The 19686-nt window shown below is 38.7% G+C and overlaps 1 protein-coding gene across 1 annotated transcript; it reads left to right on the forward strand.

Moving 5' to 3' along the window:
- Window positions 1-7640: 7640 nt before the first annotated feature.
- LOC120805301 (aquaporin-3-like) lies at window positions 7641-12509 on the forward strand. Its single transcript, XM_040155418.1, has 6 exons — window positions 7641-7789; window positions 10834-10960; window positions 11175-11312; window positions 11485-11600; window positions 11717-11934; window positions 12029-12509. Exons 1-6 carry the CDS (start codon window positions 7682-7684, stop codon window positions 12225-12227), a joined length of 906 nt encoding a protein of 301 aa, XP_040011352.1. The 5' UTR covers window positions 7641-7681; the 3' UTR covers window positions 12228-12509.
- Window positions 12510-19686: the final 7177 nt, after the last annotated feature.

Raw genomic sequence — 19686 nt, forward strand, 5'->3', positions numbered from 1 at the left:
AGACCTGAAATTATTAGTTCAATTGATTAGTGGACCAACAGAAAATTAACCAGCAATTTTGATAATCGATTAATCATTTGTCATTTTTCAAAAAGACTAGAGCTTCTCAGATGTGACAATTTGCTGCTTTTCTGTGTTTTCTATTGTAGCAAATGGAATATCTTTAGTTTTGGATTGTTGGCTGGACAAAACAAGCAATTGGAATGTATTAGCTTGAGCTCTGGGAAAAAGTAATGGGTATCTCTCACTATTTTCTGATTCATAAGTGACCAAATGATTAATCAGGAAATAAGGTTAATTAATAATGAAAGCGACAATTGGCTGCAGCTTTGTGTTACAGTTTTGTGTTAATATTTTCATGTATGTATCTTGAAAGTGGTAGTTAGACTCTAAAAACTCTTGTTCATCAGTGCCATTGAGGCAGACATGCAATGCAGCCTGTGCAACGTCCCATATACAGTTAGGTGCATGAGAATTTGGACACTGACACAATTTTCATAACCACCACCACGATGGATATGAAACAAATCTAAAAACGTGATTGAAGTGTAGACTTACAGCATTATTCAATGAGTTTGACAAAAATATCACATCGGCCATTTAGGAATTACAACCGGTTTTTATTAATTGTCCCTCATTTTCAGAGGCACCAAAGTAAGTGGACAAACCAACATAATTATAAATATCAGGATTACTTTTAATACTTGGATGAAAATCCTTTGCCGTCAGTGACTGGCTGAAGTCTGGAACCCATTGATATCACCAAATGCTGAGTTTCCTCCCTTGAGATGCTTTGCCAGGCCTCTACTGTAGCCGCCTCCAGTTGCTGCTTGTTAGTGGGTCTTTTTGCCCTCAGTTTTGTCTTCAGTAAGTGAAAAGCAGGCTCAGATGGGTTGAGGTCAGGTGACTGACTTGGCTATTAAAGAATATCCCATGTCTTTGCCTTAAGAAGCTCTTGGGTTGCTTTCAGAGTATGTTTTGGGTCATTATCCATCTGTACCGTGAAGCACCGTCCTATCAGTTTAGCAGCATTTGGCTGAATCTGAGCAGATAGTTAAGCCCTATACACTTCAGAATTCATCCTGTTACTTCTATCAGCAGTCACATCATCAATAAACACCAGTGACTTAGTTCCATTGGCAGCCGTACTTGCCCATGCCATAACACTGCCTCCACCATGTTTGACAGATAATGTGGTATGCTTTGGATCATGAGCCGTTCCTTTCCTTCTCCATACTCTTCTCTTCCCATCGTTCTTGTACAAGTTAATCTTGGTTTCATCCAAAAATCCTGTTTCAGGGCTGGGCAAGCTTTTTTAGATTTTTTTTTTTTTTTTTTCTTTCTAATCTGGCCTTTCTGTTCTTGAGTGTTACCAGTGGTTTGCCCCTTCTGGTAAACCCTCTGAAGTTACACTCATGAAGGCGTATTTTGATTGTAGACTTCATCCTACGCCTACCTCCTCGAGAGTGTTCTTGACCTGGCTAGATGTTGTGAAGGGTTTTTCTTCACCAAGGAAAGATTCTGCGATCATCCACTTTAGTTGTCTTCCAGGCCTCAGAGTGTTCCTGAGCTCACCAGTGCATTTCTTCCCTTAAGAATGCACAAAATTGTTGACGTGGCCACCCCTAAAGTTTTAAGTTTTTTGTTTTTGTTTTTCAGCCTAATCATGGCCTCCTTCATTTGCACCGACACATCTTCGGGCTGCATATTGAGAGTTCCCATGAACAGCTACCAAATGGAAATTCAACGCTTGGAATCAACTCAAGGCCTTATATCTGCTTAATTTGTCATGAAATAATGTGGGAAATGGCCACAATTGGCCATGAAATTGATTCAATCAATTGTCCAATGACTTTTGAACCTCTGAAAATGAAGGACTATGTATAAAAATGGCTTTCTAAAATGGTTAATGCAATATTTTTGTGAATTTTTTAGCTTTAATTTAAAAAATTAAGAATTGACAGTTTACATTTGAATCACATCTTGATTTGTTCGTTTCAAAGTAATTGTGCTAGTGTACAGAGGCAAAATCCTGTCACTGTCGAAATACTTATGCACCTAACTGTAAGACTGTTTACAAAACAGACACAGAGCTTTTGGTTAAACCGAAAGAACAAGTATGTGATCATCAAGCAAGAGACGTGACAGTCTCACTTGATATGTCTGTGTCTGACACAGACTTGAGTCCTTCTAAAAATTGATGGAAAGGCACTGTCTCACGGGCTTTGAAACCGAGAATTGGGTTTACAGCCACAGCCTGAAGTTGTTGGTTTAACAAGCAAAGTAATAATCTCTCATCCCGGAAACACTAGACTGGGGAGCATAACTGAATGAAATAAATGCAAAAACAACAATGATAAACATACAGTTAAGTACTCAGTTGCGTCATGAAAGCATTGCTGTGCAACACTTCTAGTTCAAACTTGCCTTGAGTAAATCTGATCCAATAGATTTTAGCCTAAGGAACAGGGTCGGATCATTAGTATTTCCATCAGGCCCCTGATCATCACAAAGAAGGGATGAACTGTCCCAAACAAAACATTAAATCGCACAAAAATCATGATTCTTAGAATGAGAGTAAACAATGAGCTGTGTTTAAATATGTACTAATGCGTATTGTACATTAAGCCTGCAACACATATTTACAGAACAGAACCTGTACTTTCCTTGTGTAACAAAAATATACCTAATATAAATGTACATATTGTACTGAACAACCAAACTGACAAACATTTTTAGATGCTGCATTTCTGTTCTTTTGTGAATGGTTTTTTTTGCACACTCCAGTGTAATAGTTGTGCCTGAATGATTTAGTTACCTTATTTTTACCCAAGCAATTCTGTCCCTAAAAATTGGTAGCCTATAACATGTGATATTACTGTTGAAAAAAACAAAGAGTAAAGGGTTTCTTCCTAAATCACTGAAAATATTGCTCCACAGTCAACACCCTCTGAACTCTATCCAGACCTCCTACACACACTGCTCCAGAGAATTGCCACACTCCCCTGAATTACCTAAAACCACAATAATTTAGAATTGTCATTTGCTATACTGGAGCTTTGGGATTAACAATCTCCTGCTTACATCTTTAATTGTTTCGGTTAATTACTGTGAACTTTCACAAATTCAGTGCCAATCGTCTGAATGAATCAACAGTTAAGCTTTTCCTGGATATCTGCAATATGTTAAAGGCGGAGTTGTATGGATGGAAAGAAATGATCATAATCTACTGTAAGTAGTTAATGGCCTTATATACAGCCTTTGACAGAAGGTAATGTAAATGGAAATACAGAAGGTCTTCGTGTTATAATCTGATTCAGATGCAGAAGGAAATCTTAAATTTTCTTCTTAGTAGGTAAGGGTGTACAGTGAGATTGCTTGTTGCGTGACAATCTCTCTTTCTCATTCTCTGTAAGGGTCGTCTAAGATTTCAGCTGAACAGCCTCCACCAGTTACTGAAAGGGCAATAAAATCTGAGTTTCAGGGGAGGGTTAGCGCAGGTATAAAACTTAGTTGAAGAGTGATGGAATACTTATGGAATATTTTGTATGGAATACGGTAATGCTGTTCCTCATGTATATTTTTTAATGCATAATCTGTTTATATACAAGTTGAAAATTTGTTCAGACAATATTGAATTTGAGGCATCAAATTAATAAATGTATAAAAAAAGGTATGTCCATCAGTTAGATGATCCATCCCAGCATAGGTCTGCGGTATGTTTGTCCCATCAACACTGTTAGACACTCAGAATATTGAAGTGTGCTAGTTGACGATGAATTGCTCTCACGGTGAATATCATAGCATATAAAAATCTTAATTGCCAAGGTGACATATTCAGCTGCGTCATTTGAGGTGTATGTGCTTGTGTCTCTGCAGCTGTTGACAGAGAAAGCATGTTCTTTTGATTACAGCCCAGAATAATTATAGAGAAAGTGGAAATGTACGAGACACGGGCTTTAGTCCCTATGCAAAGGATTCAGTATAACTCAGAGAGAATGTTAAAAATTATCCGATCTTGACAATGGGATGATCAATAACATGTTTGTAACTTTTATAACCTAATCCTCTGGCCCAAGTTACTGTCTGAGTTATAACAGTCTCTCTGTGGACTTGAACACTTTTTAGTGAGTCACCAAACAATTACCTTAAGTATTGCTAGGAACCTGATTTCGCAAGTAGATAACATATTACCACTAAATGCATAACACTGCTATATGTTGGCCGTACTTGGTGCATCAGTCATTGATATCATGACGTGACATGACTGCAGACTTCTCTTCCACATAATTTGCATTGTCATCGTGGGGTCCTTTTGCCAGGCCTCACATGCAGTTATCGTATGAGGCTTATTGTTCTATTGCAAACTACACACATCCAGCCTCGAAGAAATCTTTTAAGACTGTCTCTCTTAAAGTTTAAAAGTTGTTGAAAAACCAGAAACACTACTACCTTGTCAATTTTTTTTTTTTTTTTTTTTTTTTTAACCACAAATCTGTCTCAAGAGATCAAAACCGGGGAGTATCCTGCCATACTTTTAGAACTCGAGTGAAATGTATTAATCCTGTAATTTCAGTCAGTGAGACAATAGCTCTTGTCTGGCCTGAAGCAATGTGTCAACTTGTGCTGTGTCTGTCTAAAATATAAGAGTCTTTCTTCATCTGTCTGCACCTGTCCTGTCTTCCAGCACCTGATGGAAAACAACCACCAAACTGCCGCTCCTACTGGAGACAAACACATCTGGTACACACATGGTACATATGCCCATCAATCACAGACATTATTCAGTGCCATTTCCTAAGGACCTTAGGGTTTTGAAAAATAGTTGAACATGAAAAAACAATATTTGTCAAACAGTAAAGATTTATTGTAAGTTGATATTGCGGAATGTGGACAGAAATTCTTGTTAGTTTAATAGCTTTCCCTTATGTGTGTGGGTACCACTATTCTTTTCCCTTTACCATTTACTGCCCTGTTTCTGAGCAAAACTATTCAAGGAAAAGTTGTTCAAAACCATGTGGCCCAAAAATGCAGCTTCCCTGGTCTGCTATATGGGGCTCCTTCTGGAAGCCCGACGTCGTCAACTGAAACAAAAACAAAGTCAAATATGTGCACTAACGCACCTACATCTGTCTCTGTAGAAAAGGGCTGGTCAGGTTAAAATGTTTACAAGTAAAAAGGTTGTAAACATTTGTCAAACAAGGATTAGGTATTTCGGAGCAACCTGCCAAAGGAGTTTATGCCTTGGGAATGAATACGCACCACAAAATAAAGGGAAAACAATCCAGCGTGACTGTACAAAAATAATGTTTCTGTAAAGTGCCAAACGAACAAAGCATACATCCATACCTGCTTATCACCCACTATGGGCACTGAAACCTATTTCGGTATTCACTGGGTATAAAGCAGGGAAACGGTTTGGAGAGGGAGTCAGACAAGGCTAACACCAAAAGTCCGTGCCTTGCAGTCACATCCATACCAATGGGAAATTAGCAGCCTTCAATCCAGCTGACCTGCAGTCACTGGACTGTGGGAGGAGCCTCAGGGTGGCTCTGTGATCACACCTGCCCCACTGAGCTTCCACCTTTCAGTTAATATATCCATTGTACTGAAAGTGCCTGGCACATAGTGTCATCTAATTTTTCTGTAAAATGTTTAATATTTACCTTACCCGCATTTACTTGAATAACGTACAATTTTCTCTCAAATTTCAGCCAGCTTCCTTGGAAGACCGCACGCTCATATTTCTATGAACCTGTCAATGTCTTTCATCCCTCCCTGCCCCCATGGAGGCTGCATCGAATCAGTTCCATGTGAACGGTTGCTCAACTTTCATGACGCACGTGTGGTTGTCGCTGGCGCTATGACTGCCATGACTCAGATCGCCTCGGGGTCCTTCAGTGATGAGACATGTCACACATCTATAATTTGATGAACCACCACTTGGCAATTCTCTCACTGAAATACATTTAGCATGCCAGCGAAGTGAAATGTTTTCACAAAACATATACATGTAATCTGACTAAACACTGTTTTTATATATATATATATATATATATATATATATATATATATATATATATATATATATATATATATAAAAACAGTGATAAGTTCTAAGTTCTCTGCCGTAAGTAAACTCCATAGATATGTACACGAAATTGTTTTGCAGTCTAATGTGAAGGTGATCCAAGCCAATAATGTACTCCACTGTCGCAGCATAGTAGGCATAGCCCCAAAAACCAAGAGAACTCCAAACCGAGTAAGGAAATGGCACACTGATTCCAACTGATAGGGGCATGGCTGCGGGCTTTTAAAAGTGGAAATGTTCTCACACCTCTATTGAAACCAGACAAAGAAGGTATAATATGTGGTGATGAGGTTTCAGATGGGGGACAAAAGAACGGGTCAGAGAAAACAAGGTGAGGGACAGAAAGGGAAAAGAGAGGGATGTGTGTGAACGGGTGGGAACAAACCGGTAAGGGCAGCAAACAGGTATGCGTTACATGTATGTGTGTGTGTGTGTGTTTTATATCTACTCTTATGGGGACCAAATCCTTCATAAAGATGTGGAACATCCAAACTGGGCATCTTTCAAAGAGGGTATTTTAAGATTCGATATTTGGGTTTGGGGTTACATTTAGGACTATGTTCATTTTAATAATTTCGAGTTTGGTGGATTAAGGTGGATACAGGCTAAACTAACTATACAGAATGTTGCAGTGCATGTGCTTTTCCTTTTTATCCGTACGGCACATTTTTCCATACGTGATTTGTTTGCATAATCTAAGAAAGATACTGACTGCAAAAGAGAGAAAAAAATAAAAAAGCGGAAATGTTGGATTCAGTTGATTTTCGGCAAAGAGTTTCTACTGGTGAATGCTGAAAGTGGCAAACAGGTGAAGGTAAATTTGGTCTAAGGTTAATATCAAATCAGGCAACACTTCGGTTACAATGTAAATCATGTTTTGCCATAGTAGGTGTGAAAGATAGCAGTTCCACCAAATTTATGTTTAATTGCCTGTAATCAAAATCAAAAGCACAAGATACAAATACAATTTCCAAATGCAGAGAAACGTTGCTATCACACTTATCATAAAGTGGTCTGAGTGAGAGAGAAGAGGCATCATCAGTAAACTCGTTACCTTTTTTCTGTTCCTGTAGCTGCGGGATCTCAAGGCCCATTTTCCAACTCCACAAGTAAGCAACTACTATAAGCCGAAAATATTTTTAAATCCAAACTTCTAAATACATCAAAAATACATAATACAGTTTTCAAAAACAAAACAAAAAAAAACAAATTTCAGAACTGGTGTAGATTCGGAAAAGCTATGGGTTGCAGGTATGCAATGAGTGAGTATAATGATGGACCTCACAGGTATAGCAATGTAAAGAGTGTATATATGTGTGTGTGTGTGTGTGTGTTGGTGTGTGTATATGTAAAGAGAGCGAAAGGGAGAGAAAGGATCAGTGAGAGAACCACATGTGAATCACACCCTTACGAGCAGGGAGCCGTGGTGCAGAAGGTGGGGCCAGGCCAAGGCTTGGCACCAGTTCAGTCCAAGCCAATCTTGGCTCTATAAGAGGAGCCCAGTCCTCCGAGCTTCACAGCCACTCAGGAAAACCTATCCACCTACTGCCTGTGACTTCTAACAGTCTCATCAGCCTGTAGTGAGAAAACATGGGCCGACAGAAGATGTACTTGGACAAACTGGCCCGGTCCTTCCAGATCCGTAACCTGCTTCTTCGGCAGGCGTTGGCAGAGTGTCTCGGTACACTCATCCTTGTGGTAAGTAGTGTGTGTGTGTGTGTGTACAGGGAACTTACTTCGCATCATGTCATGCTGAAAAAGATGTTAAAATAGCTGCCAAGCTTTAAGTGAAAAGATTACAAAGTTAGTGCTTTGTCACATACTGTCTGTTGATAGTAACATAACTCTACCCTCTCTGAGTGTTTTCTTTTCGCTAAGTACCCTCACCATTCAGTTATTCTACTTTCTTTTGATGTTGCAACATGATCAATTACTGTCCATATGACAGTGTTTGTATTCTATCATTTTTGTACTATTAATGTTTGAAGAGTGGTGAATGATTGAAAAAGAAAATACATGTAATTTATAAGCCATACATAGACTTCAAAGGGAATACAGTGAAACCCTTTGTATTAGAATGAGCCAGTGATTGCTCTCTAAGTGTGTAAATGTAAGGTTACTTACATTGGCAAACTAAGTTCAGAGCAAACAGGTAGGTACCACGCTGCTCAGGACTGCATGTGCTGTGTACAAAGCCATATTTAACATCACACAACAATATTTGCTTGGAGCTGGGATCAAATACCTCATGACACTTTCATCACATTACACGGAGGTAGGCATGTAATAACTCATTAACTACTTATGTGAGCCATCTTTAACACAGACGGATTCATTCCAACAGACAAAGAGGACATTTGACTGAATAATGATTTGTCATCCAGCTTTGACGCAGTCATAAAATCTGAATCCGAACATCAGAATGTTGTTCAGCAGGAGAGATAGGCACTTCTTTGGTTAATTGAGTAACGTGTCCAGACTCTGGGCTGTCTGTTGTAATAAACAAACTTAAAAAAAAAAAAAAGCCATATAGCTCAGTTCGTCAGAGGCCGCCGTTTCATTAAAAAACATTTTTCTTACTGTCTTGGCAGAAAATTGGCAGTTAATACTTTAAATACTAGTACAACCAGCTTAGTGCACAACTTAAAGGCTCCTGTAATGGTTTACCATTCGCTGGTTTAGCTGCTCATTTTCTTAATCACTCAGTGTTTAATAAAGCTGTTTATGAAGGTGTAAAAACATTATACAGAGAAGAGAACATTTGATTCTGATACACAATCCATGTTCATGTAAAAAATGCTTAATATCAACACAGAAAACAACTTATAAGCTACATAAGAGCCACAGATTGAAAATATTCAATAATTGTTGTGGGCTAGATTATTTAGCATTCATTGTGTCTACTGACTGGACAGACAGGTGAGGTCAGTCATTTAACAGGTGACACATGTCGATGGCAGCGCTGGGAGCCGCCTGTTCTTGGTGTCAGAAACTCCAGGCAATTGGTTAGGTTCATTCGACAGGATATTTCTGAATTTAGATAATGTTGAGGACATGTAAAATTGTCATGCACTGATTAACTTTTTGGCCACAGACTGATGGGCCCTTGAAGGTCCCCTATAGGCAATTCATCTATTTGGCCATCCTACTGTAACAGGTTTGTTAACCCCTCGTTGCACTCAAAAATCATGTACTGCATTTTCCACTTCAGTCAAATGCTCCCTGCTTTGACCTGGAGAGTAGCCATGGGGAGGCTTTGGAGGCTCTTCATCCTGAATGGTTCCTTAACAACTGCCAAATGTGTGTTTCAGTAGGCTGACTGCAGCTATTCCCAGCTAAAAGCTGGGAATAGCTGCATGGATGCATGACCAGCTGAATCAGGCAAGTGAATGTTGGTTGAAGTAGTGCTGGGGTGCAGTTAACCAACTACAATGTTATGACAGCAACATAGCGAGTTACTGGAATTCTTCAACAGAGGGAACACACTGGTGTTTATGAGCACTTCGGAGTTAGGAATAACACTCATGTCTCCCAGATTCAGTGTTGGATTTAGATGAGACCTTTCTGGTTAAATGTGAACTACGTTGGGAAATTGGAACTTGCAAGCTAATATGTGAAGTATAAAGTCGTAAGATTTTTACATTTTTTTATTTTCGCATCGCACAAGCCCACCATTGCATAAAATCACAGAGACATTCACCCGACCTCCAAAAACAAAACAGCTAAGCACAATTCTAACATGGGGCTGATTTATGTAATATCTTTCCAGTAATGGCTGGTCTCATCAGGGGGGAAAAAGAGTTTAGACTCAGCCCAGTGGTGATGAACGTTCCCGCAAACTAACTTCAACAGCTGAGTCGTTTGGTTTGACTGAAAAGCATCCTCATCAGGGGGCTCAGAGAGCAGCAGCCTAAGCATGGACCACACATATTTCTTTTACCAAACACATGCAGAGAGGACACGGGGATGTACACACACACAGTATAATCACACAGTATGCAGGACACACAGTATGGCACCTGCATGGCAGTATTGCACATTCTGTAATCCCTTCTTCTTTTGACAGTCACTTTGCCCAAAAACACATTTCCACCTTTTTCCTCATTCAAAGTGGAAACTGAATGTTAGTTGTTTTTGTTCCCCTTCTCAGACAAATCAGCTGGGCAGTGGCAGTTACAATCCTCCCCCAATCAAGGTCAACACAGTGACCTTTCTGTACATACAGTATAATGTACCGCATTATGAAAAAAATAGAGCTCATTTAATTCTGAGTATAGCTCATTTAATGGGTCTTTGTTTTACTGGTTTCACTGATTGTAATCACATTGCTTCATTTCACCCCTTGGTTTGACCATGATTGACTGACAAAGCACTCAATGTAGAGTTTTTTTTGTTTTTTTAAATACAACAAACATACTGAAAACAGTTGGGGTGCGTTGTGCAAAAAACTTTGTACTGGAACATTCATTCTAAAGCCCTGATGAGTACACATCTCAGGACCTCTTCATGTTAAAAAGATGTATATTCTGTCTTTGCTTTTCCTGGAAAACACAGAACAAGTAACTTTGACAGAACAAGAGGTTAAATTTTAAATCAAACATAAGTATCACACACAGCACACATCATATCATCATCATTAGATTACTTGTTGTTGCTAAAACAGAGACAACTGATGTGTTTTTTTCTGTGTGCAGGAAGTTACTGTGAACTGGTGTAAACTTGTTTTTCTACTCTCTCTCCAGATGTTTGGCTGTGGTGCTGTGGCCCAGCTGGTGTTGAGCGGTGGTTCACATGGCATGTTCCTCACTGTCAACTTTGCCTTTGGCTTCGCTGCCACCTTAGGCATCCTGGTCTGTGGCCAGGTATCAGGTACGCAAACAATTTTGAGACAAACAACAGATCTTTCAGAGGCACATTTGATTTTACTCCGGGTGCATAGGAGAGATTCTGTTTGCAGGACCACATTTTAGCCTGATTTGCCCCTTACATTGATAAGTCTGGGGTTTCATTTAGGTAATGGTTTTGCACTATATGTTCATGGTCTATAATATGTACTGACATACGGTTACATGTACATCTGCAGGTGGCCACCTGAACCCTGCAGTGACCTTTGCCCTGTGTCTACTTGGAAGAGAGCGCTGGAGAAAATTCCCCATGTACTTCCTCTTTCAGACAATCGGTGCTTTTTTGGGTGCCGCCATAATTTTTGGCATGTACTACGGTAAGAGATCACTCCAGAATGATGTGGAGCCAAATTTAAAGAAATTATCTTTTTATCACCATATATGAACAGATTCATATTTTAAGTTTCACAAAGTCTAAGTGCATCATTTAAACAACCAGTCTAAAAAAAAAATATTTTACACTATATTTTGTTGTTTGTATCCCTTTAGATGCACTGTGGGACCATCCCGGATGCTTCAATGTGACTGGGCCTAGTGCCACAGCTGGCATCTTTGCCACCTACCCTGGAAAACATCTCACCCTTGTCAATGCCTTCTTTGATCAGGTACTCAATTGAAAGGTGGAGACAGCTATCATACACTTAATTTTGACTCTACAAATATGGATGATACACCTCATGTATCTCACCCACAATTTTTTCTTATACGTCACTCTCCCCAGATAATTGGCACAGCAGCGCTAATAGTTTGTATCCTGGCTATTGTGGATCCATACAACAACCCCATCCCCCAAGGGCTGGAGGCCTTCACTGTGGGATTTGTGGTTCTGGTTATTGGATTGTCTATGGGCTTTAACTCAGGCTATGCTGTCAATCCTGCCAGAGATCTTGGACCACGTATTTTCACCTCTCTGGCTGGGTGGGGCAGTGAAGTTTTCACGTAAGTGCACACATTTTGAGCATTTTCCTCAATAATTGTTTATCGCTATGTGAGCAATTGTGTGTAATTAGCTCTTTCTTTTGTCACTCCTTAGGGCTAGAAAAGGCTGGTTCCTGGTGCCCATTTTTGCCCCATTCCTTGGCACCATCATTGGTGTGATGATCTACCAGATGATGGTTGGCTTCCATGTGGAGGGAGAAGTACGTGACAAAAAGAACTTAGAGGAGGAAAATGTCCGGCTCACCAATGTCAACACCAACAATTCCAAAGAGGCTACCAAAGAAGTGCACTGAGTGTGTTAGAGACGCTACGAGATTCACATCCTGTAAATACTAACACACACCAACATTTTTCCTTCCACGAATGTGGAAGCCACAACTGTTTTTTTCCACACCATTTTACAGCTGTCAGGATATCTCCCAAAACAGCCGTGTGTATGTGAAAACAAGCCACTTACATTATTATGTGATTGTAGAGGAACACTTGTGTATGAATGTAGAGGAGAGAAACACACCTTCAGAGACACAGAATTACATTAATTCTTTTAAAAGATGAACATTAGGATCTTAGTGTCTATAACACTTTGTTTTTGGGTATTATTATTACTTTTGTATTAAATTTATTTTTTATTTTTTTTTTTAGTTTTTTTTTACCTATATGCAATAGATACACAGTATTTAGAGAGATGTACTGTACTTCTTACCAACCAGTTTCTATGCATTTTGTCTCTCCAGAGCCTTTCAGTGTTAACGTTTGAATTCAGAAAAATTGTCAGGAAATTGGGAAATTAAAATTTCAAACTAACCTAAATGCTCTAATATCGATCAATGAATATTGTACAGTGAGAGAAATTATTCTATCTATGAAAACCACGTTGATTCTGTTGTTTTGGGCTGACAGATGGTGGTGAGGCTATATCCTTCCCACATTCTTCACTTTACCACTGTTATCTTAGAGCAGTTATACTAAAGCTGCTTTTTATATTCCGTCTCTTTGCCATGTAAAAGGCCTAATCAGCAAATCTAAACAAGCTGACACTTCTTTTGATATGTCATTAGCTAGCAAATTTGACTAATTACGCTTAGTACGAACTATGTTATCAGAAGCTGTTGTGGCCATGTAGTCTCATGCTTTAAAATATCACATATGTGTTAAAAGATCTTACTTGTACAGCAACAATCAGTCTTGTGTTCATTTATGCCTGTTGATGTGTTTGTATCTTGTGTATGACTCCATGGATGGGTGCTAAACTGGACTGTGAGCACCTTTATATTTTGTATGTAGGTTGAGGGGAAATGTTTTTGTATTGATACAATAAAGTTCTGTTTTTTATTGTTGCAGGTAGGGTTCATGTTACTTGCTCCTTACTGTTTTTTCTTGTTTGTCTTGAGTGCTTCTGTTTTCTAGGGGAGGCTGTAATCAGATCACATCAGAAAAAAAAAAATCGATTGGACATACTAGTGAGTTGCACCTCTATTAAACACTTGTTCGCAAAGAAACAGTTTGCACTGCTCGTGGTGGGTCAACATTGGGTCATATTTGATAGGGTGGGCAAGATGTGTGCTAATTCACTTCTCAGCAAATTGAATTCATTGGTTTGATTTCATTAAGTCTTCAAATTCATTACTTTTTTAAAAAGAAACTTGGGTCACATCATTGTTATCCAGAAGTAATAGAAACTAAATAAAATGGGAGCTTAGAACTAACTGAGCATTAAGTCTGGGAGAAAAAATGTGAAAAACACAACACAACATAACACAACATTTATACAGTTCTGTATCAGATCAAGAAAGAGATAACATATTTGTGAAAGCAGCTTAAAAAATATCCAGCAATCTCTTGAATATGTATGTTCTTGTGATTCTTGACAGTTAAGTGTACCAGCAGTGTCCAAAGTTAAGAGCTAAGAAGGAAACACGACTACACACAATGATCTCTTCATTCACTCAGTAGTGCTCTTTAATAACAATTTTCTGTTCCCAAAAGAAGACCTGCTCCATCATTATGCAGTGCACAGCAGCATTTTACACTGCTATTTCAAGGCTACACTTTATTTCCAAGCATACCTCAGTATCCACAGACCAGAACTTGGGCCACTGTCCTTCAGTGCATAAATCAAATCAGCCCTGGTTCTCCGTGCCAAGGGTTCCTTTTGATAGAAACTCTTGCCTACTTGCCCTTTATCAACAAAACATGTTGACATTTTGACATATTTCCTCTTTATCCAGCTTAATACACCCACTCAAATTTTAATTTTTTAACAAAGAGTATCACACAAAAGAACAAATCTGTTCTTGCAGAGCTTGGATTCTGGCTACATACGATGAATCAGCAGTTGTGGGCGATTACTTCCCAACAGGTCTTAGCAGGTCACCTTGCATGTGAATGAGAGATTATAGGCTGAAATTTCTTCAAAGCCTTCACTTGTTGTCAAAACAGACAGGTCTATATACTTTTTTAAAATCTCGATGACAAATGGATTAAACTGAATCATAATGGTAAATTGTGTATGACTGTCACAGGTTATTTAATTAAATTTTTTAAATGTATATATTTATTTATTTTTTAGAAATTGACTAAATTGACAGTACAGACAGGGTTAAACACAACATCTTAAAGTGGCTATAATACATATTTTTATATCAACAATGGATCACATCACTATGTGAAGATGATCGCATGTAGTGAAAACGAAAACGATCAACCGACTCGGCAGTTCCCCTCAGCGCTTTCAGCTAAATGTTTTGGTTTTTTGGCCCACAACTTTACTGTTTTGATTAACTCTCACTGTTGTTATCAGTGCCTGTACACTACCTGCCTAGCACCAAATGGCAGACAGACAAAGTTAGCAACTAGCCAGTGAACATAGTGGAGCTTCTAGTGGCTTGAGCCACATACTTCCCTCAGGAGTTGGTGGAGACCAAGAAACAAATTAAAAGAGAGTGAAGATTTGACTTAGATTTGCCACGTGGCTAAAACATGACTTCAAGTGACCATTAATGATGCCCTGTACCTGCTCTTTGCCAACAAGTTTGCTAAATATCAACTTAAAAGTTGATAATATGTTAGTGTGGGGATCACAGTTAGTTTCCACTGCCCACAAGTGGTTTAACAAAAAAATTAGTTGTTGCAGGTTAAGATACACTTCATATGTTCATTAAAATACTAATTTGACTGAAAACTTGAGGTAGATTAATGGTATATTTTAGAAATATTTGGTCAGTTTAAAAATGTGTCACTTTGATTTAATTATTTGTTTAAATCAAAACTATTTTTAAATGGTAAATCAATTGCGAAAACTTGTGGCAAAGCTTTGTGGTGCATTTGTGAATGCTGTTACATTTACAGGAAGAGTTTGACGTTTTGGGAAAATATACTTATTTGCTTTTTTGGATATGAAATGAGAGGCTCTTGTCTGTGCATTAAGTATGGAGCTGGCGCCAGTAGGCAATTAGCTTAGCTTAACGTAATGACTGGAGACAATGGGAAATTACTAACCTGGCTGTATTCAAAGATCAAAAATTTGCTTTCCAACATTTCATAACACATTTTATCTTGCTGGTTTGATTCTTGACACAAACTTATGTAAAATCCACAATTTGGACAGACAAATCCACAGACAATGAAATAAAAGTTTCAAGTTTCTTCAAGGTGACTGCAGTGAAAATGAAAACTTTCGTAAAGAAAGGAACAATGGCTCCATGGAATAAAGGAAATTCCTCTAAAAAAATTAGATATGTTTTGGAAGCTTGTCAACAGCAATGTAAGGTTGTGTAAACCTTACATTGCTGTTGACAACTTATGACAGCTTCCAAATCTGTCCAAAACTGCTTAAACTATGATTTTGGTTGGTGTTGATCATGTACAGTACATGTATACTGATAAGACAGAACTGGTGGAGAAATCTGTGTCAATGTCATTTCTTATGTGGCCAAAAAAAGACAAAGACAAGCCAGCCAGCTGTAACAAAATTACACTAAAGAAAATGCTGCTTGTTTCAGCAGGTCCTCAGCTTTACAAGAAAAAAAAAAAAAACATGGTTATAATAATCACAGACGCAAGGCACATAAGCTTCTAACATTACATTTTGTGGCAAGGAGTATGTCTAGATCTCATGGAGGCTTAGTGTAAAAAAAAGACCCCTTCTTGCTGAATCAGAATGCTTTCATGCTAAAACGATATAATACCCTCAATATAGCGTCTCACATACCAAGTATATTCCTTTTTACAGGATCTGGTATTGAGTATACCTCTAAAATCTCATTTATATCCCCTAGGCCAGGTTGCTCATACCAGAGTCTCATCAAAACATTTGCACCTGGTTAGAATTCAGCATTGTGTAACACACTTGAACGGGAAAACAAGCTGATGGATAGGTGGGAAACAGCGACATTCTTTAACCTTATATTTCCGGTAAGTTCAAACAACTTTCATCCTATGTTTTACAGAGCAATAAAATGTATCTCACACAGTTGTAGGGAGTGCCTGTTTCAGACTGGGACTCTAATGGCGTGTTTTGTTACACACAGTATGAAACACCTGAGGGAAGAGCTGGTACACATGTGTAGGCCATGTGTGATAACAGCAGTATTATTGTGAAGTTTTAAAGCCTCAGTGAATCCAAAGAAGAAACAGCTACATCCATCCATGCATTAGCTATACCAGTTCCTTTGAGTGTCACAGGGGTGCTGGACAGGTTGCCTCACTATCACAGGGCCAACATATAGAGACAAACAAGCAGTAATGCTCACATTCACTTCTATAGGTAATTCAGAGTTGCCAATTTATCTAACCTTTGGTTTTCCTGTTCTCCACACAGGCACAAGGAGAACATGAAGACTCCACACAGAAAGGCCCCGGCCATAGATGACAGTGCTAACCACTGCACCACTGTACTAGACATAGACAGCTACATTAAGTTCGATACACCACTTTGGAAGACCTTGATGGTTCTTATCCATTTACAATAATTGTTGGAAATTCAACAGGGAGGCACTAACATTCAAATTTAAATGAGCACGCCAACCTGTAGTGCATTTACTTGGGAAGTCAGTGAAACCTCCACACCACTACCTATAATAACAGTGGATACACTCACACACAGACATGCACACACATACACGCACACAAATCGTAAATGCAATTTTCTATTGAATATGTTTCAACTATTTTGAAGCTTGTACATTTTTTCCAAATTTTTGCCAATAAAGTCGCCAAAGTGTCTCAAATTTTCGCCATTTTTTTCCGTAATGTGGTTAATTTACCTATTACAGCTAGCAAAATTATAATATTATACCTTACACTGCCTTCATTCTTGAATGAATTGTGCAATTGCAGCCAAAGTAAGACTGAATAAGCATAAACCAATGCTACGTACAATTCTCAGCAAGGAAAAGAAGTGCAATAAACATGACTACTTCGTTTAGCGTTCTAAAGTTTGTGTTCTGATTATGGGCTAGAACCGCTAAAATGTGGATGTTCATTGTTGTGACCCCCATACTATATGCAACTGAGCCTTCCTGAACACACAAAAAGTTGTTATGATTTGTTTTTAGGGATTATAACACTCAATGTAAGATTTCGAACAAAATCACATCTCCAACAGAAATGTTTTTGTGTTGCGACTGTTAGTGTTGAACAGAATTTAAAAAAATGTGAGATTTTTGACATCCACAATAAAAACAGTGGTTTTTAATACACCATCATTGTTTCCTTTATCCTATAAAGGAAACAATGACTGGCATTGTCTATAGCAACCATGGGCTTCTTTTCTTTCTCCAGTGGTGGAAAGCACCGCCAATGTTAACTTGTTTTTTTTCCAATCACTTCTTTTCTTCCACTGAAGTTAGCATGCTAACCGGCTAGCCCCAGCCTGTTCTGTCTCATAATACTACTTTGCAATATTGAGTCACTGTAGTGTCCAGTCTGCCCTCAGTTTAGCATGAGAGGATGAAGAAGTAGCACTGCCCAGAGGGCATACTAAATTCGTCTTGTAAATACAAAGATGGCTGAAGCTCTTGGCAAGAGACCATCACTACCACCACAACCCACTCCCATCAAGACCCACGTTTGGCGACAGAGAAAACTTACATACAGTGGCATGAAGAAGTTTGGGCACCCCTGGTAAAAATTTCTGTTACTGTGAACAGTTAAGTGAGTAGAAGAAGAACTGAAAGGCATAAAGTTAAAGATGAAACATTCTTTTCAACATTTTAAGCAAGATTATTGTATTATTTTTGTTTTCTACATTAGGAGAAAAGAACCATAAAAAACTTTTGGCACCCCAAGAGATTTGAGCACTCAGATAGCTTTTACCAAGCTCTCACACCTCAATCGGCTTGTTAGGGCATGGCTTGTTCACAATCATTGTTAGGAAAGTCCAACATTTTGAAGCTTTATAAATACTATGACTCCCCCAACATTGTCCCAACAGTCAGCAGGCAAGAGCCTCTCTAAGCAGCTGCCTAGCACTTTCAAAATTAAAATAACTGATGCCCACAAAGCAGAAGAAGGCCAAGTTGAGGTCTGGAAGACCAAGAAAATGTTCAGAGAGAACTGCTTGTAGGATTGCCAGAGAGGCAAATCAAAACCCTTGTTTGACTGCAAAAGACCTTCAGGAAGATTGAGCAGACTCTGGAATGGTGGTGCACTGTTATACTGTGCAGTGACACGTGCACAAATATGACCTTCAGGGAAGAGTCATCAGAAGAAAACCTTTCCTGCGTCCTCACCATAAGATTCAGCATCAGAAGGTTGCAAAGGAACATCTAAACAAACCTGATAGATCTCGGAAAAAAGTCGTGTGGAATGATGAGGTTCAAATAGAGCTTTTTGGCTGCAAAGAGCAAAGGTATGTTTGGAGAAAAAAAGGGTGCAGAATTTCCTGAGAAGAACACCTGTCCAACTGTCAAGCACAGGGGTGGAAAGGATCATGCTTTGGGCTTGTGATGCAGCCAGTGGCACAGGGAACATTTCACTGGTGGAGGGAAGAATGGAACAACTAAATACAAGCAGATTCTGGAAGCAAAAATCACACCATCTGTAAAAAAGTTGAAGATGAAAAGAGGAGGGCATCTTCAACAGGATAATGATCCTAAACACACCTCAAAATCCACAATGGATTACCTCAAACGGCGCATGTTTTACCATGGCCTACACAGTCCCGCGCCTTAAAAATCACAGAAAATCTTTGGATAGACCTCAAAAAAGTAGTGGATGCAAGACGGCTGAAGAATCTCACAGAACAAGAAGCCTTTTGCAAAGAAGAATGGGCAAAAAAACCCTCTACCAATAACTGAAAAGGGTCTTAGCTGGCTACAGAAAGTGTTTACAAGCTGTGATACTTGCCAAAGGGGTTGTTGCTAAGTATTGACCATGCAGGGTGCCCAAACTTTAGCTTCAGGCCTTTTCCCTTTTTGTAATTTTGAGAATCTAAAAGATATAAATAAAAAATGAATCTGCTTAAGATATTAAAGAAATGTGTCATCTTTAACTTTATTCCTTTTGGAAATCAGGTCATGCTTTACTCGGTTAGCTATTCACAGTACAGAAATTTTGACCAGGGTTGCCCAAACTTTTTCATGCCACTGTATAACACCTTTAAATGTTTTATTTTACCGCACCATTATTTTGATGGGGTTCTGTTTCTGTTATATATTCTGCTATGTGTTACATTTTTTGTGCAAATTTTATTTCATAATTACCTAATTTTTCAACCAGTGGACAGTAGATATTCTATTCTATAAGTCTGGA

Source organism: Xiphias gladius, chromosome 19 (assembly GCF_016859285.1).
Source record: "Xiphias gladius isolate SHS-SW01 ecotype Sanya breed wild chromosome 19, ASM1685928v1, whole genome shotgun sequence".
Taxonomy (NCBI): domain Eukaryota; kingdom Metazoa; phylum Chordata; class Actinopteri; order Istiophoriformes; family Xiphiidae; genus Xiphias; species Xiphias gladius.

Coding starts and splice junctions, on each gene's coding strand:
- LOC120805301 (XM_040155418.1), top strand. CDS start 7,682: ATGGGCCGACAGAAGATGTACTTGGACAAACTGGCCCGGTCCTTCCAG. Junction 11,601..11,716: donor TCAATGCCTTCTTTGATCAG/GTACTCAATTGA, acceptor CACTCTCCCCAG/ATAATTGGCACAGCAGCGCT. Junction 11,935..12,028: donor TGGGGCAGTGAAGTTTTCAC/GTAAGTGCACAC, acceptor GTCACTCCTTAG/GGCTAGAAAAGGCTGGTTCC.